The sequence below is a fragment of the Pteropus medius genome, unplaced genomic scaffold (assembly GCF_902729225.1).
Source record: "Pteropus medius unplaced genomic scaffold, Ma_sr-lr_union100, whole genome shotgun sequence".
In the NCBI taxonomy this organism is placed as follows: domain Eukaryota; kingdom Metazoa; phylum Chordata; class Mammalia; order Chiroptera; family Pteropodidae; genus Pteropus; species Pteropus medius.
Genome location: NW_024346061.1, coordinates 465,503 through 491,067, shown reverse-complemented (window position 1 = coordinate 491,067; position 25,565 = coordinate 465,503). Strand labels below are relative to the sequence as shown.

Sequence of the window (25,565 nt, the reverse complement as noted above, 5' to 3'; positions counted from 1 at the left end):
GCACACACACACACAGGAATATTACTCAGCCATAAAAAAAAGAGTGAAATTTTGCCATCTGCAACAACATGGATTGACCTGGATGGTATTGTGCTGAATGGACTAGGTCAGACAGAGAAAGATAAATGCCATATCATTTCGCTTACAAGTAGAATCTAAAGAAGAAAATAAACAAACAAACAGAACAGAAACAAATTCATAGATACAGAGAACATTTTCATGGTTACTGGATGGGAGGGGATTGAGGGTTGGGTGAAAGGGATTAAGAAGTACAAATTGGTAGTTACAAGGTAGTCATGGGGATGTAAATTATAGCATAGGGAATATAGTCAACAGTATTGTAGTGACTATGTATAGTGTCAGATGGGTACTAGATTTATCAGAGTGATTACTTTGTAAGTTATGTAAATGTCTAATCACTAAGTTGTACACCTGAAACTAATATAATATTGTATGTCAAATGTAACTGAAACTTTTTTTAATTTTTAAGAAAAAAAAACGAACGGTTATAGAAGAGAAATACAACATTCCACACATTCAAGAGCATAGCATAGCTTACTACAGTAGGGACACCTTGCTTTCTATTTGACACTAGGAAAGGTCTCTCTAGCTCCTACTACAGTTGATTTTTCATACTCTAAACAACACATTCTCCCCTCCTAAATATGTGGGTCATTCATTCCACCTAGGACTTTTTGGAGGGTTACTGCCAAACCTACCACATTCTCCTTTGAGAAACATTCCCTACAGGTAGTTTCCCCAATATCATTATATTTGCACTAAATTAGCTGGGCCTTTCCCTTGATCTATAGCTGATTTGGCCCAGGGTGAAAGTTAACCCAAGGTAGATCAATAGAATTCTCTTTTCTGGTTCAGAACTTGGACTAAGAAATGCTACTTAAACTCTCTTAGGTACTTGCATATTTTTCTATGTACATGAAGCAGGGGAAAAAAGACAAATAGAGAGGGAAAAGAGTGAAGGGAAGTGCTGAAAGGAAGGGAAAGGAGGAGAGGTCAAGAAAGGGATAAATAAGAAGGAGGAAGAAGATGGAGAATAATGACATTATAAGAGAAAAGGGCTCTGGATCTCATAGTCCATGTCGCATTGTGCCATCTATCTTGTATTTCCAGATTCCTATGCTCTGCAGTGGAAGATTTTGTGGTTGATATTGTAAAGGCCTGGAGTCAGATAAAACAGAACAATACAGCAATAGAGTCTGTGATTTTGAAAGTAAGTTTCCATTCCTTTAGTCTTATACTCTTTGTGGAGCCAGGGCCCCATTTTTAATAAAAGTGCCTCTCACTGGGAATTGTAAGAGAAAGGCAGGGAAGATCAGCTAGTAAGCCTCCCTGATGGGGAACATCTATCTCATCAAAATTACATCTTTCACCAAATGAAGAGTGGAACTATGCATGCTTATACATGTACCAGGTACCTAACCATATACCAAGCATCCATCCACACCTAGACACAAGTGCACACCAAGCAGATATGTACATGGTTGTATACCAGAATATGCTTGAAAATATGTACAAATACATATTAGAAATACACCCACATTCCTCTCTGTAACAACAGCAACAGCAATAGCTAACTCTTACATAGCACTTGCTCTGTGCCAGGAACTGTTAAGCACTTTTAATGTATTAATTTATCTAATCCTCAAAACTGCCCTAGAATATAAAAGCACAAAGAGATTAGGTAACTTGCCTCAAATCACAAACTATTAAGTGATAGAGCTGGGAATCAAGCCATAATCAGTATATCCACAAACATACCCACATACAAAGGCAGACACCAGGTACCCACGCAGAGACACATCCATATCCATAGGAGTATGCCTGTGAAAATATCAATCCAGAAATATTTATCTTTCCTCATGTTTGCCATGTTACATACCATTTTACAGGCCAGTCTGACATGAGAGAGACTCAGCAACATACATTGATTCCCATAGCTGCCCAGAAACAAATGATATCTGTTTGATTCCCTAACATTCTTTGGTTATCTCATCATATCTACCCAAGTACTTCTTTTTCCAAACTTTCATCTCCCAATAGGTAGTTTTCTATGCTCAATGTTTCTGCCCAACTACTACCCATTCCCATTTCTCCCCATACCACCCACCTCTTCATTCTGTCTTCTCAAGCACTGATCCCTCATAACAATATTCTGTCTCCTTCTTCCCTGTATAGAGTGACTTAATGTATGACAAGCTCAATGTCCTAAATGATGTCCTGTCTGAGGAGGCAACAATTGAGAAGTATGCTACAGTATGTGCAGACAGTGGCAAGGCAGATGGAAAGCCCTTTGTTCCTCAAACAGACCACATAGCCAAGTGCAAGTTGGAGCTGGCCACAAAGGCCAAGAATCTCCAGAAATCCTTGAAACTCATCATATTCCAAATTGAACAAGGTAAGGATCCTAGGGTTGTGGTAACTTAAGTAGGGAAGAGAGAAGATCCCAGTAAATGGTTTACTGGTCTGGGTTTTCTATATGATGACATTACCAAAATTTCACTAAATTCTGCATTCATATGCCATCCAAAATTAGTCCTCAAACTCTGATGATTTGAAAAGTATCAGTCTTAGTAAGCTGCCCCTTTGGTTTCGCTTACCTCTCAGGTAATCAACTCTTGCTACTCATTTATTTTTGGAACTAACACTCATTATAAACAATTATAGCTGCTCAATGCTCTGTTGGCTTTCACCAGCAGTCATGAATTTTTTTACACCTGTTCTGTTTCCATCGAACCACCAAGCCTGTGACTATTTTAGAAAGAAAGTAGTATTCGTCCCTGCATGTCTTGTACAGTATTAATCAGGCACAAGGGTCCTGAGAGTAGCTCTGGCAGCTCTGGAATTGATTGCCATTTCCCACAACTCATGACAGACTGCAAACTTCCAACTCAGTATAAAAACTCCTCCAACTTTCAACTCCTCCATCTTCTTAATTTAACATTTTGGTTTCCCTCTTCTTCCCCACATGCTTCTTTGGAAAACATATCAGAAGACGGTATAAGACCAAGTGTGTTCTACTTGATCTATTGGAATTGAGCAGAAGTCCAGGTAGCAAGAGAGTCCCTTTGACTTTTAGCTATGGTACCTCCTCTTGCCTTGGTATCTTTAGGTACTTCAGCCAATTTTCCAAGAAAGAAAGGAAATTTCCCTTCTGCACTGTGTGAGAATTAAACGGTTTGTCTCCATTTCTATAGTTATATTGCAAGTAGTAGGGATCATATTAATCTGACATAGCCATAACCCTGTCACAACCAAACTTCAGCCTGTTCCATCAACACATAAGTCAGATTCTAAATCAGTTTGTGTCCATGAGACAGAGAAAGGCATCCTGGTAGGATAGGAATTGAACCTATGAGCTTTGGCATAGGCTGAGCACCTGACCTATACAACATATAGGCTGGTGAAAGGAAGGAGATATTCTGGATATGGGTGAGACATTTGAGTAAAAGAATGACAAAGTCCTAGAGGCTCAAGTTTGGAACAAAAGTCATATGAGTAAATGAATTAACAAAGAGGTGAGAATAGAGGTAGAAGAGCAGAGAGTTTCTCACCATGCCCACCCCCCTACACCACTGGCCCTGAGTTTCAACTCACAACCACATTTACTTGATGACAAAAAAATCATAACCATTAAAACACAGAAAGCTCAGGCATGTATATGAAGAGACATGGGGACATACACTGAAAAGAAAGCTGAGACTACAAACAGCATCATGGAGGAGAGATGATGGTCAAATGAGAGTCTCCACTGTCTACCCAAACACTGACTGGCATTAACTAAATAAAAGAGATGCTCAAGAAATGCCCAATAAATATGACCAGTCCTCCCTCCCTCCTTTCTTTCCTTCCTTTACTTTCCCTTCCTTCCCTCCGTCCTTGTTTGCTCACTTGCTTCTGTCTTTCCTTCCTCCCTACCTCCCTCTCCCTTCCTTCTACTTTTTCTCTATAGTTCTGGATGAACAAACCCGACAGACAATATCAGTTAAGAACTTTACTTCAATTTTCTTCCTGGAAGATGACTCAGAAGATACTAGCCAGATGAGCCCAAGACATCGTAAGGATCTTTCTCTTCTCTTATTCTAGCCTTCATCACCGTTTTCTTGTGCCCAGAAAATAAAGGTGTGTTTTCATGCATCTTCCTTTAACCATAATCCTACTCTGTAGTGGATATTCCTCCCTCTTTCCCAGAAAACTCACACTATAAGATCTCATGACAATGTCCAGAAGTAATGACACCATTAGGTCCTTTGAAAAGAATGGCCTGATGAAACCCAAGATTTAAAGCTATTTTCACTGCCAGCAAGCAAGCAGTCCAGCCTCACTATCCTCTAAATAGAAGTCTCTGTTCATCCAAGATGATCCCTCTTTGGAATGAGAACACCAAATGTTATCTAAGAAAATCATTGAGTTTGACCCAACTCCCACAGAGAAAATAGGTGAAATACAAGTGGGGGGAGGGCTTTCTTATTTTCACCTGACACCAATGTGATGTCTTTGTGTCTAGGTTCTCATCGTGGCACTTTGTCTTTTATACCTTCTCTCAAAAATGAAGACCTAGATAACCTTAATTTGGAGCACTTACATTTTACAACTGAAACTATGTAAGCATTTAGCCCTCTCACCTTTTTATGGCATCTTCCTTTCTCTGGTTAAGAACATAATCTAAGGATACCCAGAGTCAAATCCTTACTCTACTCCCTACTTAGCTGGGTGACCTTACACAACTAATACAACCAATCTGAGCTTCAGTTTCCTCACATGTAAAATGGAGGTAATTGTAGAACCTGACACATAGGTTTGCTGTATTTATTGAGTTTATATATGCACAGTACTTGCATTGAGCAGTGCTTGGTACCCATAGTTAAGTGTTATATATATTAATAGTTATTACTATTGTTATTATTATAAATAATAAATGTTAGCTTTTGTTATTTCAAAGGACTTGTTTTTCCACTGTTGCCTTTAACAGTCAATTACTGGAGGTACTAAAATAATAAGTGGACATTTAGGGAACTATGTAGTAAATCTAAAGATGTCTTTCTTACTAGCCCCGCCAGTTTCAAATATTCCCAGCAACCAAGTTCCACCCCCATTCACTCATTTTGAGTTCCATTAAGATCGGTTGAACATCAGTTAGAGAAACCACAATTTCTGGACTGTGGTTGAGGGAGGCAAATCTCATGTGAGAGATGTAGGATCAGTTAAGTAATGAATTTTTAAAATTATCTATAATTGAGTAGCTATACTTTTCAGTTTCCCAAAAGAAGGACATAGTTAGCAATTACTGAAGTTTTCTGCAGCTTCCCATTTATTCCTATATCTACTCCCCATTCCCTTCCGCTTCAGCATTAGCTTAAGTTCATGCCTGAGGTCTCATGGACCTACCTAATGAGTTTTGACCCATTGGTGTGCTGACAAAAGTTTAATAACCAGCTTTCTGGGAGAAAAAAGCTCTGATTTATTAACTGGTCTAAACTCTCCCACCATGGTCTATTTCAAGCAATTGGTATAATGTCGAATGCTGAGTTGGGAAGTGAGGCATAATCAGCTGACATGAGCTGATACAAACTGCCCCCAGCACACCACTGATTTTGATGGTGACACCTGAGATGGATTCAAAAGAATAAAAAACAGCTTGATTATGTAGATGATAGATAGATAATGATAGATAGATAGATAGATAGATAGATAGATAGATAGATAGATAGATAGATAGATAGATAGATAAGAGAGAGAGAAAAAAGGAGCTTTTATCAGTCTTTTCTCACAAATGTGTGGTCACTTTGCTCTTTGATGTGAAAGTGCTACAAAGGAGTTCAGACATCTCTGAAAACAGTAATGCAGACTTTACTCTAGTTCATTTTATCTCAGGTACTCAAAAATTCTTTATGGAAATAAATCAATGATTCTATTTCTCTTTGTTATATGTGGAAAAAATATTGGCCACTCATATCTCAGAGCCTCCAAAAACAACTTCTTTATTATGAATCCCAATCCCACTGAATCCTCTCAACTAACTGAGTGCCCTCTCTTACAGCTCACAAAGCTAGTTGTTAACACAATAGGACACCTACATGTGCCTCTTAAGAATGTTAAGCCTTGTGCTCAGTGTGGAAGGGACATTCCTTCAGTAGTCTTTGATCATGCATATGAAGTCTTCAGCCCAATGATAGTGCACTTCTTTCCTGCACCAATGTCTGTCCTCTTCCCTTTGGCAAATTTCAGATGCTTCAAAGAAAGGTGTGTCATGAACAACTATTTTGGAATTGGACTGGATGCTAAAATTTCTCTGGAGTTCAACACCAGAAGAGATGAACACCCAAGACAATACAAGTAAGGAAAAGAAACTCCCCTTCCTATGTGCAGACACGTAATCACAATATGCACATGTATCCCTACAACCCCTACCTCTCAGACAAGCAACAGAAAGAAAAAGGTCCTTTGGAAGTAAAACAGATCAAACCCCAAGGTTAGCTTAGCAGGACATCTTGCCCTAAATGTTGACTTAGTCTGTGATGACTCTGCATTAGCATCCTGAACTTGGGCTGTCTTCATAGTCTAGACCTGTGGGTTGCTGTGTAAACACAGCTAACTGTGTTACTGTTATTGAAAATTATTACAGTGACTCAATTCAGCAAATTGCCTATTTTTGCTCTTTCTGTGAGTGCTTGACAAGGTTCTAGTAGTGGCTTCAGGTCTGTTTTTGCTTGGCAAGGCTGCAAAGTATCACCTTACCAGTTCTTGGTGTTCCTAACCTGGTTCTCTTGAACCAATTGATTTTACTCTATCCAGTGTTAGCCTGTTTGGCACTCTTTGGTACTTCTATATTACAGACAAACCCTAAGGCAGTCTTGGAGTTATTGTGGTAATTTGAAACCACAAGTAAAAAGAAGCATGCCCCCTCCCCGCAACCATCATCATTGACACCTGCAAGCAGAACCTCTTTCTCAGAGCAGACCAAGACTGAGGAACAAGTATTTTACCAGATATGTGATTTGCAAATATTGTTTCTCAGTTGCTTGCCTTTTTTTATGTTGCTTTCTTTTAATTTTCTTAATGCTATCTTTTTAAATACAAAAGTTTTCAATTTTGATGAGATCAAATTGATCATTTTTTTTCTTTTATGGACCATGCTTTTTATGCCATATCTAAGAAATATTTGTCTAGCCCAGGTTCTAAAATTTTGCAAAGTTTTCTTTTAAATCTTTTCTTGTTTTAGCTCCTACATTTAAGTCGATAATCACACTGAGTTAATTTTTTGTATGTTGTGAGGTAAGGGTCTAAGTTCATCTTTTTGCACATATATGGATATCCAATTATAATAGCATTATTTTTTAAAGCTGTTCTTTCCTGTAATGAATGATGTTGGCACATTTGTCAACAATCACATAATCATAAATGTAAGGGTTTTTTTCCTCCTGGATTCTCACTTCTGTTCGATTGATATGTGTCTATCTTATACAAATACCACACTTTCTTGATAACTGTAGCTTTATAGTTAGTTTTGAAACTGAGAGATGAAAGTCCTCCAACTTTGTTCTTCTTCAGAATTGTCTTGGTTGTTCTAGTATTTTGTATTTCCATATAACTAAATTCCTATTTTTATAGATAAGGAAACTAAAGTACCCAAATAACTTATGGTTTTCAACAGAGTCCAATAATTTTGTGCTAGCCTTCTTACATTGTAAAACTCATGCCCTGTGGTGGCTCATTTATGTGGCTCTACTTTAAAAGCTTATAGTAAACTCTAGCCAGTCTTTCTAGTGGTTGTAATCCACCAGCCTGTTTTCATCAGAGATCCTACAATCACCAGGACCTTGTCCTTGCCACCCTTACCCCAAGTCTCCTGATACCCTTGCCTGTCCTATATTCTCTCTACTTGGCTCCTCTTCTACAATCTACCTAGTAAATTTAGCTCTATTTTATAGCACTGAATTAGTGTTTGATATACAGATCTTAGAAAATCCCTCCACTTTGTCAGAAAAATTATGCTTCAAAGAAATTGCAGTCTAGGAGTCATATGTTTCAAATGAAATTGATTCCAAGCAACTGAAATCTTGAGCTTCTGGAGTGGGAGTGGCACTTGCCAGGGTAGCTAGTATCTACAACCAGCTTTGCTCACAGCTTTTTATGAATAGTATTTTCTCAATATTACCTATCTCTGCCAAGTCTGAATCAATATCAGAAGCAAGAAAAACTGGCAAATTTACATATTGATGGGATACTGAGGCTTTGAGGGGCCCAGAAACCCATTTCAGCATGTGTTTGCATGGGGATACCAGTTACACCACTGTAGCATCCCCTCTTGTGTCCAGTTTCCATTCAGTATGACTCCTCTCTTTATGAAGGCACATGAGGAATAAAATGGTGTTCCCTCTTGCTTTTCTTCATCCATTCATTTTTATATTATTCACCATATGGCTGCCTTTCTCTACCCTTATCTCTCTGTAGTAGCCGCCTTAAGAACAAGATGTGGTATGGCCTCTTGGGAAGCAAGGAACTTTTGCAACGCTCTTACAGGAAACTTGAAGAACGAGTGCACCTGGAGGTTAGTGGAAAAAAGGGTTATCCTTTCTGGGCATAGAAAAAGGAAATATCATGACTTTAGGGATCAACTTTCCCTAGTTCTCCCCAAGCTTTAACTCACAGCTCACTCACAGCTCATGGGAGAAAGGCATGAAGATAGATTTCTATTTTATGGATGAGAAAATAATAGTGTGAAGAGAAGATAGAGCTCTTTTCCCATCTTTGTAAATGTCTCTTCACATTGGTATCTTTCAGTGTGATGGAGAAGCCATCTCCTTGCCAAATCTGCAAGGCATTGTAGTGCTCAACATTACCAGCTATGCCGGAGGCATCAACTTCTGGGGAAGCAGCACAGCAACCATGGTGAGTATGGAACAAGGAACGGGAGGGAGAAAGGTTTGGACCCTCTAAAGTTCTCTCAGAAAGGAGAACTGGACTGACTGGAGTAGGAAGTGGACAATGAGGGAACATGAGGTGGTCTGGGAACCTTTATTAGTAACAGCTGTATAAGCAGTTTTGAAAAAGGCAATTACCATTTCAGAGCACAAGAATCAACCAAAGACCTCCCTCAGGATCAGATCAATTCTTAAGTATTGTCTGGACTTTGAATTTTCCACTCCTCAGGCCTGACAGATCCTTGAAAGGTTACCTAGGCCATGTTCTTTTCTCCAAAGATGTCTATAGATAAAACCTGGGAAATTAGCCATGGCCCTTTTCCTCTGAGCTCACATAAGAAGGCCATGAGTCTAATTGGAATGGCCTTGGGCATTTATGATGCTACTTTGGACATGGAGGGAACCAGCTGAGAGCTGTGATCTCCAAGGGGGCTAAGAATTATGATCTCAGTGCCCTTGTCCTAGATTGGCTTTCTGACCTCATCTTTCTCCTTTTAAAAATTAGTAACTCCACTCTTCATGAACTAGAAAAATTTTCACCAGGAACCTTCAAAGCATACCTGCTTGTGATAGAGATGGTGTAGTTTCTCAAGGGGATATATGACATATTTCTTCTACCTCAGGAATATGAGGCTCCTGCAATAGATGATGGGAAGCTGGAGGTAGTGGCAATCTTTGGTTCCATACAGATGGCAATGTCCCGTATCATCAACCTGCATCATCATCGCATCGCCCAGGTAGTCAGGGGCTGAGCGGGCACCAGGAGGGGGCTGAGCTCTGTGCCTACAACCTAGGGTATAGGGTAGTCCCAGGAATTAACTGGGAATAAGAGTGTTAGGGTAGAGGGAGGCAATTATCTGGTGGGCAGCAAGGTGGCTAAGGTTGGAGACAGAGGTGGTAGGGACTGAAGGAGCAAAAAGTCCATAGATAGTTGTTTTCTCCCTGAGATAATCTGATTCACATCCTTAACAGTCCTGTTTCAGATATAAATAAAGCCATGACTGTGGGATTATCAGATTGTTCTATAGTAGATGCCTCATTTTTCTCCCCCATTCTCTCTCCTCCTCTTCTCTGGCAGTGCCGTGAGGTGATGATAACCATTGATGGTGAAGAAGGTATTCCAGTGCAGGTAGATGGGGAGGCCTGGGTTCAGAGGCCAGGCCTTATCAAGATTAGATACAAGAATGCTGCCCAAATGCTGATAAGAGATCGGGTAAGAAGATAAAGGCTTGTCTTGAGTTCCTACATTGTCTCATCTACAGTTATCACTTGAGTACTGAATATTTCCAGTCAAGCAGAAACTCTCAAAGGGATGTCTGAATGCTACATGCATCAGGATCACCTTGGGTGCTTGCTAGAAATGAACATTCTTGGTTTCTACACCAGACTCATTGAATCAGAATGGGAATGGGTAGTTCCTGGGAACTTGCATTTATAAACCAGGCCCTGAGACATTCTAATATATACTGACATTTGCAAACCACTGTCCAAGAGAGTGAGACAAGGAGCTCCCTCCTGTAGTTTTAGACAAAGTTGTACTCCCTCCACTGCACATAGAGCTTTAGCCTCTGGTGTGTATGGAGAAATCTGCTCTTTCAATAAGAGATTCTTCATTGAATATGGTCTTTAGGTTCCTCTACGGTTCCTTAAAATGCTGCATTCACAAATGTCATACACTTCAGCTAAATCATCTAAAGCTAGAAAGGAGCCATTATTGATCAGATGTTCAATGCTTGGGGGCTTTATTCCATTCTGACCTGAAGACAGTCCATAGAAACAGCAATAGAGGGGAAGTCTAGTTTATAAGCTGCCTACTTTGTGCTGGGCACTTTACATATATTCTCTAAAGTAGGTCCTCCAACAATCCTATGACATAGATACACTTACTAACATTTTACAGGTGAGGAAAATGAGGACCAGAGAGGTTAAATAATTTGCTAAAGGTTATATAACTAGTAAATGATAGAAGAAAAAATCAAAATTAAATACGTCTAGTTCTAAAATCCATCACAACATATTACCTAGATTTGCCAAAGAAAGGATCATGAAAGGTGCTCCACCATTTTTATTGATAATGATGCCCTCATATAGGAGTCTCTGTAAGGCAGACATTTGTCTAATTGAAGCATGTTGTCCCAAGACTCAACATAGTATCGATAACAACAAAAACCTAAAGTACCTAGTATAGAAGAGACATTGAATAAAATAATGCATAGATGTATAGGTGCGTAAGTTGGTATATGGGGGAATGGTTGGGCCTTCTTTCCCCTTTACTCACTATACCCACAAATATCAGACTCACAGACAGCTCTGTCACATGCCATCTTAACTACAGTAAACATTAGGATCTACCATTGTCTTCATCTCCAGGACATTGAGAACTCAATGAAAATGTGGGAGTGCAAGCATACTGAAATTCAAGCTGCCTCTCAACCCCAGCTGGACTCCCGAAAATCTCAGGGTATCCTCTCTGATGAGGAGTCTGCCCAGATGCAGCACTTAGCTCAGCTTGCAGAAAACCTCATCAGCAGGTAAGTGGATTAGACCAGATACAGGGCTGGGAATCCTAAGAAGGGATAGAGAGAAGCCAATTTGTGTCTATTGGCTACTGGGGAGCCTGGGATCAGAAAAGGGTCTTACCCAGAGCTCTGAAGATTGACAGGGGCTCTAACAATCCAGGCAGAAATGGTCTTTATGCTCGGCAATAAGCCAATTTGGACCTCTCCCATTAGGCCCAGAGATGAATTTTGATCTCCTCCTGCTGCCCCAGACACAACAGGACTAAGAATGTTTATCCTTGCTCTTAAATATCAGGAGGGCCTTGGAGTTCCTGGTGTCAGCTGCCCTTCCCTAGTTTGGTCTCCCACTCTCCCAAAGAACCCAGTATTTAATACAGGTGATACAAGGATGGACAAAGGTGAATACCTAGAGAAGAGTAGAAACATTTTTTGGCATATGTGGCCACATATAGATGAGTAGAAATAATAGGATGGAGTAAAAAATCCAATTTGGGTACCCAGGGCTTTCATTTCTATTCTTATCCCAACCCTCACCAGCACCCCAGGCCAGAATTCCTTCAGAACTCTAGACTCATCTATCTGTCCTTGTCTTATTACAGACTTACTGACCTAAGCAAGGTCCACCAGCATGTGTCTGTCCTCATGGATTCTGTGAATGCCAGTGCTAACATCCTGAACAATGTATTTTATGGCCAATACAATGGCAACGAGGCAGGTGCAGCTTCCTGTACTCTCATTGAGGTAAGAGGTGGAGGGGCAGATGAAGGAAAGGAGTCAAACCAAATAAGAAAAGGAATGAAAGGGAAGGAAGGGGAGCTGAAGGCTATGTGGAAAAACTGGGAAAATGATATGTCAGGAAACTGGTGGATAGAGTGGAGGGGAAAGCACGTAGGTATTCCTTGACTCGTTACAGGTCCAGAGGACTACTGGGGAAATCCTATATCAGATTTCATCAGCCTGAGAGCTAGCCCTCTTCCCTGATAGCCATCTACTACACTGACCTAAGGGGATAAATGGCAAGTGAATGGAGAGAAATTTGGTCTTGGCTCTTCCTCATCCCAGGTAACCTGTTAAGGTGACACCTGTCATTGAAACCTGAGCTCCAAGCTTCCCTGGTTTCCCTCTTGAAGGAAAGGTCCAGATTAGGATACTTAATGTTAAATATGCTATCCCATGACTTCACCCAGATTTAAATTGCCAGATTTGAAGGATGCTTTTAAAAAGTAACTTCAGTGTTAGGCAAAAGATACAAAAGAGCCACATATAGGATCAGGGCCTCCTAAAATGCGGGTTACCTATTTATTTGGGGCCAGATCTTAGTTGGAGGAGGCCTGGAGCTCAAGGCCTAGAATTTCAAGAAGAGAGCTAGTTGGGCCTAACTTCACCTATAATGGGAAAGGTAGCTTTAGCCCAGCGGCAACAATTTACTCTCTGGTTTGCTATTAGTATTTCCCTATACCAAAAGTATTCAATCAATGATGCCAAATACCAAGTTGTGCGGTGTCACTTCAAAGGACACACCAATACAGCTACAGTGGTTGACAGCTGGAGTCAGTTCTGATTGGTTGGTACCCATGCTGTACTAGTTGTGCTATATTTCGAATACTTTTTCTACAGCCATATCCTACTAGCCTGCTCCTACCCTCCCACAGAGAAGCCAGCCACTGCATGCTTGCTAACCAACAACTCCTCTGTCTTTGTCCTTTCTCTTCCTTTTTCTTTCTTCTCTCAGACTCTAAGCAGAAATGATGCAGCAGATGTTACATTTAATCTTAAAGGGCTCTACAATGACACCAAAGCTTTCCTGGATGAAAACTTGGTGAGTGGAGGGGGTTGGAACAAGGGAGGGCAAAGTCTCCCATCTGAAGATGGTCATGGTCTATGCTTGGTTCTAGGACACTGGAAGACCTGTAGGAGCATTTTGTCCAGGTGCTTACCTGGCAGTCTCTGCTGTATCAACCTCACCCAAGGTTGTCACTGATTGTATCACTTCACAGGTTATGCTAACCTATAGGGACTACCATATCCTTGAAGAAAAGTCTCCCCCTCTCCTGGGTCCAGACCAGGCCAGTCAAAAGTAGGTTGTTCTCATTACATATAAAACAGCTTCAGTAGAAAAGAGTGAGTTCTTTTGAGCTGCTCTGTATCTCCCAAGTATCCACATACTTCTCTCACCATGTGGAAAAACAGTATAGAATAGTGGGAAAAGTTGGGGTACTCTGTTCAAATCCCAAATCTGCCATTTACTAGCTGTATTAGTTCCCTAAGGCTGCTGAGACAAAGTACTAAGCCCTGGGTGACCTAAAACAACAGAAATTTATTCTCATAGTTCTGTAGGCTAGAAGCCTGAAATCACAGTGTCAATGGGGCCATATTCCCTCTGAAGTCTGTAGGGTAATCCTTCCTTGCCTCTTCCTGGTGACTTGTTGGCACTCTTTGGTTTCCTTTGGCTTGCAGATGCATTATTCTCATCCTCCATCTTCACACGGTGTTCTCCCTATGTCCCTCTGTCTTCAAATGGCCATCTTCTTATAAAGATACCAGTCATACTGGATCAGAGGCACACCCTACTCATCTTAAAAACTAATTACATCAGCAATGACACTATTTCTAAATAAGGTCACATTCTGAGGTATTTGGGGTTAGGATTTCAACATATCTTTTGGAGGAGAGGAGAACATAGTTGAAACCGTAACACTAGCTATGTGAAATAACTTCACCTCTCTGGATCTCAGTTTCCCTACCTACACAATAGGAATTGCAATCTCTACCTCTCCAGGTTGTTGTGAGGATTAAACAAACTTGTATATTAAGTGCCTAGCTATGCTTGGCACATAGTAGCAGCCTGATAGATGGTAAATTTTATTAGTGTTAAGAAAAATAGTCTGAGGCATAATTTAGTATTTTGCAGAAGGCAAAGTCCATAAGCACACTTGGTGAGTGTGGTCTGATGAGTCAACTGATGATGACCACTCCATTTTTGGGTCCTGTTTAAGGCCCTGAGGCAGATGCTGTTCTTGTCTCTCATCTATGGTTTATTTGAAGAAGGGCTTCTGAGTTGATATTTCAAGAAGTATATCTTCCTCTTTTCCATTTGCACATCTAATTGGCACACTGCACAGGCAGCAGAGTGGCGAAGGCAATCAGGTCAAGCTGTCCCAGCACCTGAATCTCAAGCTAGAGTCTTTCAGCTTTAGACTGTAGCAACAAACGTACCTTCTAAACATAGGCAAACTCAATGGCCTTGCCAGTTTGGGCAGCAGGAAATATGAGAACTTGACCTCTCATTATCACTCAGGCTTTCTTGAGGCTCATCTCATGAATATTGGTTCCTGCCAGCCAAAAGCCCAAATTGAGTACATAGCATTCTTAACAAAGGAACTGGTAAAGAACCACACATATGCACATCCAAATGAGACCACTGGGCAAGAGGCAGCTAACTAAGAAAGACAAAGTTTCTCCAGAAAGGCTATGTCATAGAGGTAGCATGGAGATAAGGCTTATTTCATTTGGGTGTTGTTATTCCTCATCTTGAGGAAAGAGAGTATGGAGCTCGGTTTTGGCAGAGGGATGTAGACTAATGAAGTAAATGCCACCCAGTAACTCCCACATCCCTTATTTGGCAACCTCACTTATGCTATGGCTAATGATGTGTTGGGACAGGAACCAAGACATAACCAACGAAGTCCTGAGTCAGTTTACATATTTACCTCAGAGAAGAGTCCTGGACAAGGTTTCCACTGGAGCCAGAAGGACAGGAGAATAGAATACAAGATTCAGGTTCACCCACCTATTATTTTTCAGAGCCTAAGTCTCCAGATGCCAAATAAGAAGTCATTAGGAAGCAATTTTATTCCTTTCTGGTTATAATTAGGAATCATTTTCCAAAGTCCAAATTCTTTTCTTTTCTGTGCCTTTGGGTTTGACTACCAAACCCCTTTTGAGCATTGCTGGTAAGCATGCCCCTAAGGACTCCTACCCCTTCCCCCATTACCTTGAAGTGATGGCCATTTCTACCTGATACCCATTCTCCCCCATCCCACTGCCATGGGCACATAAATGTCTGTGCATCTGGGATACCTGTTACTGTCCTAAATCATTAGTTGTAAGACAAAATCAAGAGATAATTTGTCAGCCCTGACTTGTTTCTCTCTCATATCCCATCCTGACTGGCCATCACCTTCAACCCCATCCCCTATTCATTTAGCTGCCACCCATTTGTGACAGTAGGCAAGGCTCTACTTATGGCTGGAACATCAAGTGGCCCATGCACAGCAAGAAGCCACATAAGGGCCAGGTTGAAAGTAGAGCATGCCAGGGAGGAGAGGTGAGGCCAAGTAAGGTGGACTGGAAAACATGTTCGGGATGAAAATATCAGCATGCATTTGTTCTCCCAGTTCACTATTTACTGAAACATAAACTATGTCATCTTTGTCTGAGTTGAAGATGGTCCCAGGATAATGCATTTTATGTCTCCCATGGACTGAATACAGTTCATACTATGGGTGCTGGGGGTTACTAGAGAATGCTTAAACTGTGTTTCCTGAACCTGTGAGACAAACCATCTGAAACTCATTTCTTATTGAAAGTGAAGAGATATGGGCTAAAGCACAGACTGGGGAGGTAGGCCCTCTTTGCCAGAAAAGAAAATTGAGCCAATCTCTCTCTAGCCCTCTCCTTGTTTCACAAAGCAGCCTTCAAATTATAATAGCTGTGTAATAAAGATTCTCTCTCGTCCCCAGAATCTGGCCATTTCACATATTCTTTCTGGGACTGTGTGGTATAGAGGATAGGCTATAGAGTTAAACAGATCAGGGTTCTGTCTAGCCATGTGATTTTGAGCACTAAACTTCTTTGAGTCTGTTTTATCACCTATAAAATGAGACTAGTACCTTATAAGATATTATAAAGTTATTGTAAAGATGGAATGAAATCATGCATGCACAGTGCCTAGCATGCAGTATGTGCTCAAAAATTGGTAGCTGTTATTTAGGGAGACACTTAGATATCTCCAGGGACTTTTAGAGTCAAGGGTAGGACACTTATCCTAGACCCTAGGCTGCAGGGGTATAAACTCAGTGTTAATTTACACTGGTCAAAGGGCCTTTCTTCCTACCAAATTGTGAGCATGTCTAGTCCCAAGGAAAGCCATACAATCTGATTGTTTCCTGGGTCTCCCAATTGAGAAAAAGATCTCGCTACACTTTTCCATGACCCCAAGGCCAAAAGAGATGCAAGTTGCCACCCTACGGTCTCATGGCTACTAGCAAGGACTGGGTTCGGTGAGAGAGCAAGAGTCTACGAAGGCAGAGTACTAGGCATTGGACACTCACTCTCTTTCTTGTCTTCACCAGCTGAGAAATGCTGAGGATAAGGCTTTACTGCAAACCACCCTGGATGCCATGAATAAGGAGTTTGAAAAGCTATCTGAGATTGACTGGATGAATTCAATCCTTGTCCCCGAGGTGTGTGATCTGGGGATTGAGAAATAAAGGGGAAGAGGAATTCTTCTTTGTGCTTTACCTTCTAGTGTGGGCCAGGGCACAGTGACTGAATAGCAGAGAGGGTCCAGTTGTGGTTTTTGGATTGAGCTTAATGGAAGCTCCTCCTCCCAACTCCTCATCATAAGTAGACAGGACAAGGCAGAAAGCACACTGAAAAATTACATGACCATAAAAAAATGACTAGGAAGAAGAACCATTCTGTGGCAGAAAATGATTGGGAAAGAATAAGCAAGATTGTTTTTTTCTGTGCTGTTCTCCTGGCCACAATTACCCCTCCCTGCTTAGTAGCTGCATGATGGCCATACCAGCTGCTTACAACCAACCTCCGTTCTATATGGTTGATTCTCAGGCTTTACTGGTGGTTAAATCTCCCAAATATCACCTCTCTCTGCTGCTTATTATCCATTCCCCTCTGGGAGGATAGAAGTATCTCCAGTGCCTTCCCCTACCAGATGTGTGGCTTAAAAGACAATCAAGCATGGTAGTAGTAACTACAATATACCTGTAGAGACGCTGTCATTTTTGGACAACTCTGAGCACTTTCCTGAGATCGAAAAATAGTCCTACATAATAACTCAAATGACCCAAAGATGTCCAACTATCACTAGGTAAATTATACCCTTTATGGTCTGACAGGGTTTTTCCTTAAATTTTCCCACCATGGAATGGCTCATTTCAAACTGTAGGAATCCCTGGCTTCCTTACTCATCATACCTGTTTTCTGGCTCCATACACCAATTATATGCATGTGAATAAGCCATATAGGCATGTTTGGACTAATACAGCAATCAGGTTACCAATTCAGAGAAAAAGCCATATACGACTTCAGGTCTTAAAGGATTTAATAACTTTCTTATCTGCCTTTGCTGACGACTTTGCTGCTCTTGATTTGTAGCCCTCTGGGGAAAGGAAACACGCTGGTATGCAGAAAAGTAAGCAAACTCTTCTAGCACCCTGTTTCTATTATTACTCAGTTCAGGTATATCTTACCAAATCCCTGAACTATGCTAATGGGCTGGATATTGAGAGAAACGATGAAAACCATCCATGGCCTGAGGTCTCAGTATGTGAGTCTGCCTGGCCTAGGGCATAATCTCTTTTCTGAGCTTTGGTATTCCCATAAAGATGAAGAAGTAAGGCTCTAAATAAGGGCAGAGTGGATTGAAAGAAAGCCAGGAAGGTGTTGCTCATTCATTCATGACATTATTGCTCACCTTAAGGTCAGAGAAGATGCAGATCCACTTTGGCGGGGAAAAGCAGGATGAAAGTCAATTATTCATTGTGCTTTCCAAGGCTTTGGCTGAGGGGCAAGGTCCTGTGGCCTTCCTTTAGGTTTCTTCTGAAAGGCAATTCTGATGGCCTTTGTATGTAGCCTAGAGGAGACAGGATAAGTAGGGGTCAGAACAGGAAGAGGAGGAGCAGTTTTATACTCTTCTTCTAATAGAGGGGATCAGAGGTATACATAATCTTAAAGAGAAGAAAATCGCAAAGTTTCTTGGAATGTGTTTGACTAAACTTTCTGGCAACAAAGTTAACCTTAGGGCACTGAGACCAGTAGTGAAACAAGCATGCTTTAGTAGAAGTGAGAAGACTGGGAGGCTGAGCTGGAATTAAAGAGCCTTCATGATCTGTATAGTAGAGAACCCACATTCATAATTAAGAGCTATGTATAAAGAACATTCTTTCCATTCCAAACAGGAAATTGGGTGGCCTAGGTGGCAAATTCTTCCCAATAGGAAGGTATTTGGACAAGGGAGTGAGTTGGGAATCACCAAACCATATGTCTGAAGGAAGGGGTGATTTTTTTCTAATTCATACAAAGGTGCCACATGAGCTATCAGTGACTCTAGCAATTTTACCTTACTAATCCCTAGTTGCATGACCTCAGGTGACATATTTTACCTCTCCGAGACTCTGCTTCCTCATTTCTACAATAGGAGTGATAATATCCACCTTGCAAGATTGTTTTGGGGCTTATATGAAAGCATTTATTAAAGCATCTAGCAAGGCATCTGACACAGAATAGGATATTAGTAAAGAACACTTGCCTTCCTAGCACATGGGATTAGTGGTTAGGGGTGTCTCCCTCACCTGGATAGATAGCAGATCTGCCTGCTTTCTTCAGCCATCCTCGTTCATCATCTTGCCAGGCCTCTTGGAATTGTTTCTGAATGTTAAGCAACTAACATTTTGACCTTCCTCTTGCTATGGTTTCCCAGGAAAAATTTTCAGACACTGACAGTAGAAGCCTCAGATTGAAAGTTAAGTTCCCTAAACTGAGGAAGAAGAAACTAGAAGAGGAAGATAAGCCTAAGTCATGCCAAAGAGTCCAGGATTTTGTTGGTAAGTCTCCTCCACAGGTATAGGGGTTACGAAAACTTCCCCAGTAACCCTGGTACCTCCCAAGGACCTAAAACTCCAATTAGAAATGTCCACAGATATTGTGGTGACAGAGGAGGAGGCTAGTTGGGAGCCGGCCTTAGGTAATGTTAAGCAGTTCCTTAGACAAGATGAGTTAGAATGTGATATGGACACTGTCAGGGAAAGAACCTGAAAAGGAACCCTGCTGTGTGGTCTCTGTGAAATAGACAGCTGAAGAGAAAAATGATAATAAGCAGTTACTTTTCTGCTCCACCCATTCCTGTTATAGGTTGATAAAGTATGACACAGTAGTCATACTTAGGTCTCTCTCCTAGTCAAATACAACTACAAGCTTTTGGTCCTGAAAGCAGTCTTATTTGAAATGGATTGACGGTATCAGTGGTGGGCACCTATAGGGTCAGGACAAGGTTTCGTTACCTTTCTAAACGTTTTTATTCCTTGTTATAGTAAGTCCCTGGAAATACAAAATTTGTATGTTGTATTATTGGAATTTTGGTTCCAACTCTTCTTCAGAATTGGACTTATTCATTATTAATACATCAGTGGAGCTCAAAAGAAGGTTCTCTTAGAGTTGTCAGTTATGCCAATTCTGATGTCAATGGTCTCTTCTAAATTTGGCCTAGACAACCAGGAAGCTTGAAAGATATAGCAATAGAGCGCATGGGGGAAAAGGGATGGACGGTGGCACTTTGTTTTTGAAGAACTGAGAGTTTGCACAAATGCCAAGGGAGAATCTCCTAGACCAAGCTTTCTCAACTTTGGTCCAATGGGTTTGATTCCATAAGAATCTGCCATTTGAGAGACCATGGTGTTTGAGAGTCTTTCTGAAGACCTTGAAGGGGTCAATAGCAGTTCCATGGATTATCAGGTTCTGAGAACTCATCCCATTTGTGTTTGGCTCACATGGTATCAACTGGTTTTCTTGGATTGTTCAGAGGTGGTTGGTACAATAGAAACAAACCAGTCTGTCTCCTAACAGAGTCTTTGTTTGTTCTCTTTAGGGTCCATATATTTGGGCATCTGGCAATATGCTAGATTCATTATTTCTATACTTGTTTTTTTTTCTCTGAAGGAAATTTGTGGCATCGCAGAAACCGTGAAGATGAAAAAGATGATGATCCTCCAATATCATCAAGATCTCAACTGTAGCCCTTGAAAGCTGGATGGAGAGCCCACAACATTTAGAATTATACTTAAAAAAAAACTCTCAAAACCTTAATATAGGCTAAATTATTTCAGAACATGAGCTCCAACAAGAAAATCTCCCGATTCTTTACACTAATACATTTTTCTTGGACTCAATCAGGTCTCCATTGAGGTTTATATCATCTCATCGGCCATATTCTTGTTCTTATTTAACTTGCTCAGTTGTCCTTCTCTTTGTGCACCTTGTGCAACTACAGTATTTAATTGGAATGAGCTCTTTATGAATGCCTGGGATCTACAAAGGATTCAAGGGAGTTCACCTCTTCAGGGAATTTGGGAATGGTTTTCTCTAAGTAGCAGAGAAACAGTTGATGTTAAGGAATGAATAAAATAAATAGCCTCAGGGAGATGAAGAGAGGGGTCAGGATAGCCAGGCTTGATTGTCTTTCTCTCTCAATCCTGCCAGTTGCAACTTTCAGGAGTTCTCTTCTAGTTGGCTTATTAAGATGAGAATGAGGTCCTGGGGGCTTGTCCACTTGCCTATTACAGTGATCACGTGAAATCTTTCCTTGTAGATGTGAAGACTGCTCTCTCTGCAAATTTCGTTTTTCCATGTGTGTATGTATGTCTTTGCACATGTCCAGGTGGTGCTCTGGCGGCAACCATACAGGCTCCCCTCCTCCTGCCTTGATTCTAGCCTGCATGCTTCCAACATTTTCGCTGGATTTTTTAACTAAATGTTTTGCCACTGTGCTGCAGTATAGATAGAGACATAAAGATGTATATATTATATACATATAATATTATATATATTTTTTAAAGTTGAAAATACAACTTGACCTCTAAGTGACCCTATAATTTATTGTGCTAACCAAGAAATCCTTCCCCACCCTGATCCCATCCCCTACCCCCATTATCCTACATACACACACATATGCCTCTACCAACTGCCCTAGTTCTTGGTGGAACTTCTAATCTTTTGGTGCATTTTCAGCGTCTTTGAAGTGGCTGGAATCTACCTATAGCCCAGCTGATTCTGACGCACCCTTAAATTTCTGAGCCAGGCCATGGAAATGGAAACAAAAAACCAATGCCCTAGAGAAGGGAGCTAAGCTGGCATGCTGCCTTTTTTGGTCTATTTGTCCTGGATTCTACATCAACAACTACCCCAACCTGTGTTTTCTCCTTCTTCAATAAAAAGACTATATGAAGCAACCAGGCCTTGAGCTATGATTTAGATGCCTAAGCTAAGGACTGCCTGACAGTCAAATAACAGCCTAGGTCCTTGCCCACGAGCTCCATCTTGGCCTACATTTTCTGGACATGCTGTTGGGTAGTCATCAAATCATCTTCAAATTTCCCATCTTGCTCTTTCACTTGAGTACAGAGGGACATTCAGAGTAACCAGAAAGAACATGGGCCTGGGAAAATAGAGGCTAAAAGCCTCCACTCCTCCCATGGTTCTTCCGCATTTCTCATGAAAATAAATAAATAAAACTAGGCCAAAATTGCTCCCAACCCCAATTAGCATTTTTTAAATGCCCACTCCCAGTCAGGCAAATCTAATCAAAACTACAGCATCCAGAGAGGTTCTCTCTGAACTGCCTTGTAACCCCACCCACACCCATACCTTGAGGTAAGTGCCCCGTCCCACTTATTAAAAAGAGAAAAAAGCTAGAAAACTGGCCTCTCCCCACTTCTCAAACTTAGTGTGCTCAATTACCTGATTCAGTCCAATGGAAGGTTCATTGAGGTGCACAATCCAGACTCCACACACTGGTTCTCAACTCTGGAACTTCACCAGCCTAGCCCGCTTAAACCAGGCACCTGTGTTCCACCTCTGCAAGGCTGAGGAGAAAAATACTACCAAGGGGATAGTCCCCAAATGTCTGATTACTGTGCCAAACAAACCAAAAAGTTATAGGTCTACAACTTCAGAAGAATGTTAATGGAAAAAGATAAAACATTTAAAACTTATTTAAGCATCAGCATATGTTAACTTACTATACACATCTGAGTAGAGAGTGTGCTGTTGCTGTGCCTTTGGCTTTCTCTGCATCACTCTTCCCAGGAGGAGGTATTAGATTAAATAACAAGGTCGCCAATGCAGCCTGACTCGGCTCCTCTGTGGCTGTACACATTAATACCTGCACACATGCTCACTCACAGAGTTGGGAAACAAGTTGCATTTTTCTCAGATGAGTCTTTTCTAAAATGGAAAATTTCCAAACGAGCAAATTTAATGAAACAGAAAGAAGTCCAAGGAGAGGGTAGTCTTATCTTGGCAGCGCCGAAGCAGGGCTGGGTCTTGTAATTATTTTTATCACTGATGATAATAAACTATAATAGGACTCCATCTTTTGTGCTTACTTTGCTGACTTACTATACGTCTTTGTACACTGTAATACTACTGTTTCTCTGTTATACCATCTGGATCCCCTTTCACCTACCCTGTCCTCCCACCCTTACTCAGAATGATATTGAACAAAAACACAGGGATTTAGGGCTGGAGTCAACTCATGGAGCAAAATTAATAGGTGATGAGGCCCAGGATCAGACGTGGCTTGCTAAATCACTTGGTTACTTCCTAAATTGCTTAGTTACCAGTTGCTTCCCAAAAAGCAAGACAGCTTGCTGAGTACTTGTTCTTATATGCACTAGTTTGGAAATAAAGCAAGTGGTAATCTCTTTCTCAAGGAAGTTGGCTTAGCCTCTGGATGCATAAGCTCCTTTCAGGACTTCATTATTAACTACTTGTAGTAATACAATTGCTTGAGTGGTGGGACCAGACACCAAATATCCATCTCAATTATGTTCAGAGAAGCCATTAAGAGCCAAAGTTCTAGGGTTTGGTTGCATCTTTGGTAGCACTTTCTGAGAGATTGGTTGGGCAATTCCTGGCCAGAACAGTGGGGAAGGAGAATACCAAGAGACTTGGACTACCACCAATCATTTCTGGTGTCAATATTACAGGTAGCAGCGATCAGTCCTCCAAAAAGGGTCTGTGCTGTGTCCAAAAGGCAGGGGAAGAATAAGGAAGAGATTTTCAACTTAATATTAGGTTAAAGGTTGGTCAGAAAAAACATTTGGGGTCAACATTTCTTCCCTCAGTACACAAGTAGGACAATTTTAGTTTCATAAGAGGTAGAAACTAATTCCAAAGCAACCAAACCCATTAGCACCATTCCATCCTATAAAGGACTTTGGTTGGCCATATGGTTTGTGGAACTGCATCTGTCTATTTGTCTGCTAATCTGTAATCCATATTTTCTCTACTGTTTTTTCTTTCCTCAGAGGCTCTTGCAAATAAACAGCAGGGCCAGGGGATGGTTGGCGGGGGAAGCTGAGATAGTTATGGGGTAACAGAAAAAAGCAGAAAGACAAAATCCACAAAGTGTGCCTATTCTCCTCTTACAAAAAAATGGAACACCAGTCCTCAAAGTTAATGAAATTTTGCTTAAAATATTTTAATAAATGGACAAATATAATCAACACCAGTGTCTCATCATTTACCTCAGCATGGGGGGAGTTGAATGATGGTGGAGATGGGGGATGGGCTTGGGCGGCATCCAAGCTCTGAACAAGCTACATGCATGTAGGAATGGCAAGTGAAGGAAGACGGCAACAGCACAAGCCAAGAATCTTCATCAAGGGATTTGCCAAAAATGTTCTAAAATCTCGCTTCAACTCAGCACAATCCTATGGAGAAATAACTGCCAACATAATTGTTCTAGAAGCCAATTCTCTGCAGAATACAGATTTCAATGAAATGAACTAGTCACTGGGGAGGTGAAATGATGCAGAGGAATAGTCTACATCGCTAAATAGATGCAAAAATGCAAAAGGCACCTTGAAAAACTTTTGACAACACAATCTGTCCACCTAACATATACATTACATACTCCTCACCCCTCCAGAAGGGTTTGAGGTGGGAAGGCATGTTCTGTTCAGATGCAAAATTGGTGAAGCCTGGGATCTAAAATTGTTCAACATCTGCTTTACTAACAATGACCCTGGGGAGCCAGTTATTAGTCACATTTAATAGGTGGGCAACTGAGGCTGATTTAGACCAGGATTCCACAAAATGCTACACCAGGGTGAGAACTCAGATTTTCTAAATCCTTAACTATCTAATACTAAAATCTGAGACAAAAAAAGGAGTGACTTTCAGGACTACATTTCAGTCTACCCCCATAAAACCATATTCTGAGGCTTTATGAGGGAAACAGCCCTGTTGCTAACAGCTACCACCAGGGTGGGCTCTGTAATTCATATTAAGAAATTTAGAATATATCCTGTAGGCTAGGGAAGTATTGTCAGAATTGAATTTGTCTGTTTTTTAAATTACAATACAATAAAATTGCCATTTTGGGGGGATTGTAAAATTCAGTGAATTTTAACACATGTAGATCTTTGAGTAACCACCACTATCAAGATACAGAAGTTTTCATGGCCCCATAAATCTTCATATCATTTCTCTATAGCCACACCTTAACCCTACCTCTAACACTGACTTTATTTTCCTTCACAAGTTTTTTTCTTTTCAAGAATGTCATAGAATATGTAACCTTTTAAGACAAGCTTCTTTAACTTAGCCTTTCATATTCCTTCAAGTTAACATATGAACCAATAATGTTACCTTTCCTTGCTGAATAATATTCTATCTTATGGATCCATCCATTCACCCATCGAAGGAAGTTTAGGTTTCTAGTTTGGGGCAATTATGAATAGAGCTGCTATAAACATTCGTATCCAGGTTATTGTAGTCACTCCTGTAGGATAAATACTCAGGAGTAGGATAGCTAGGTTATATGGTAAACACATGTTTAACTTGGTAAGAAACTTCCAAACTGTTTTCCAGAGTGGCTGTACCATTTTGCATCCAAACCAGCAATATCTAGAGCTCCACTTGCTCCACATCCTCACCAGCTCTTGGAATTCATTAATTTTTATTTTAGCCATTCTAATAGGTGTTTAATGGCATCTCATCATAGCATTTCCCTAATAGCTAGTAATGTTTAACATCTTTTTATGTGCTTATTTATCATACGTAAATCCTCTTTGGTAAATTA

The 25,565-nt window shown here is 40.8% G+C and overlaps 1 protein-coding gene across 1 annotated transcript in view; it reads left to right on the top strand.

Annotated features, from left to right (window-relative positions):
* The window catches only part of DGKK (diacylglycerol kinase kappa), a 100,283-nt gene extending 79,787 nt beyond the window's left edge, over positions 1-20,496 (top strand). The window contains 15 exon segments of the mRNA XM_039874873.1: positions 1,132-1,231; positions 2,197-2,416; positions 3,971-4,075; positions 4,526-4,622; positions 6,247-6,354; positions 8,473-8,569; positions 8,803-8,910; positions 9,566-9,679; positions 10,021-10,155; positions 11,313-11,473; positions 12,061-12,202; positions 13,194-13,280; positions 16,816-16,926; positions 19,185-19,308; positions 20,420-20,496. Of these exon segments, the coding sequence (XP_039730807.1) occupies positions 1,132-1,231; positions 2,197-2,416; positions 3,971-4,075; positions 4,526-4,622; positions 6,247-6,354; positions 8,473-8,569; positions 8,803-8,910; positions 9,566-9,679; positions 10,021-10,155; positions 11,313-11,473; positions 12,061-12,202; positions 13,194-13,280; positions 16,816-16,926; positions 19,185-19,308; positions 20,420-20,496 (1,786 nt within the window).
* The last annotated feature ends 5,069 nt before the right edge of the window (positions 20,497-25,565 follow it).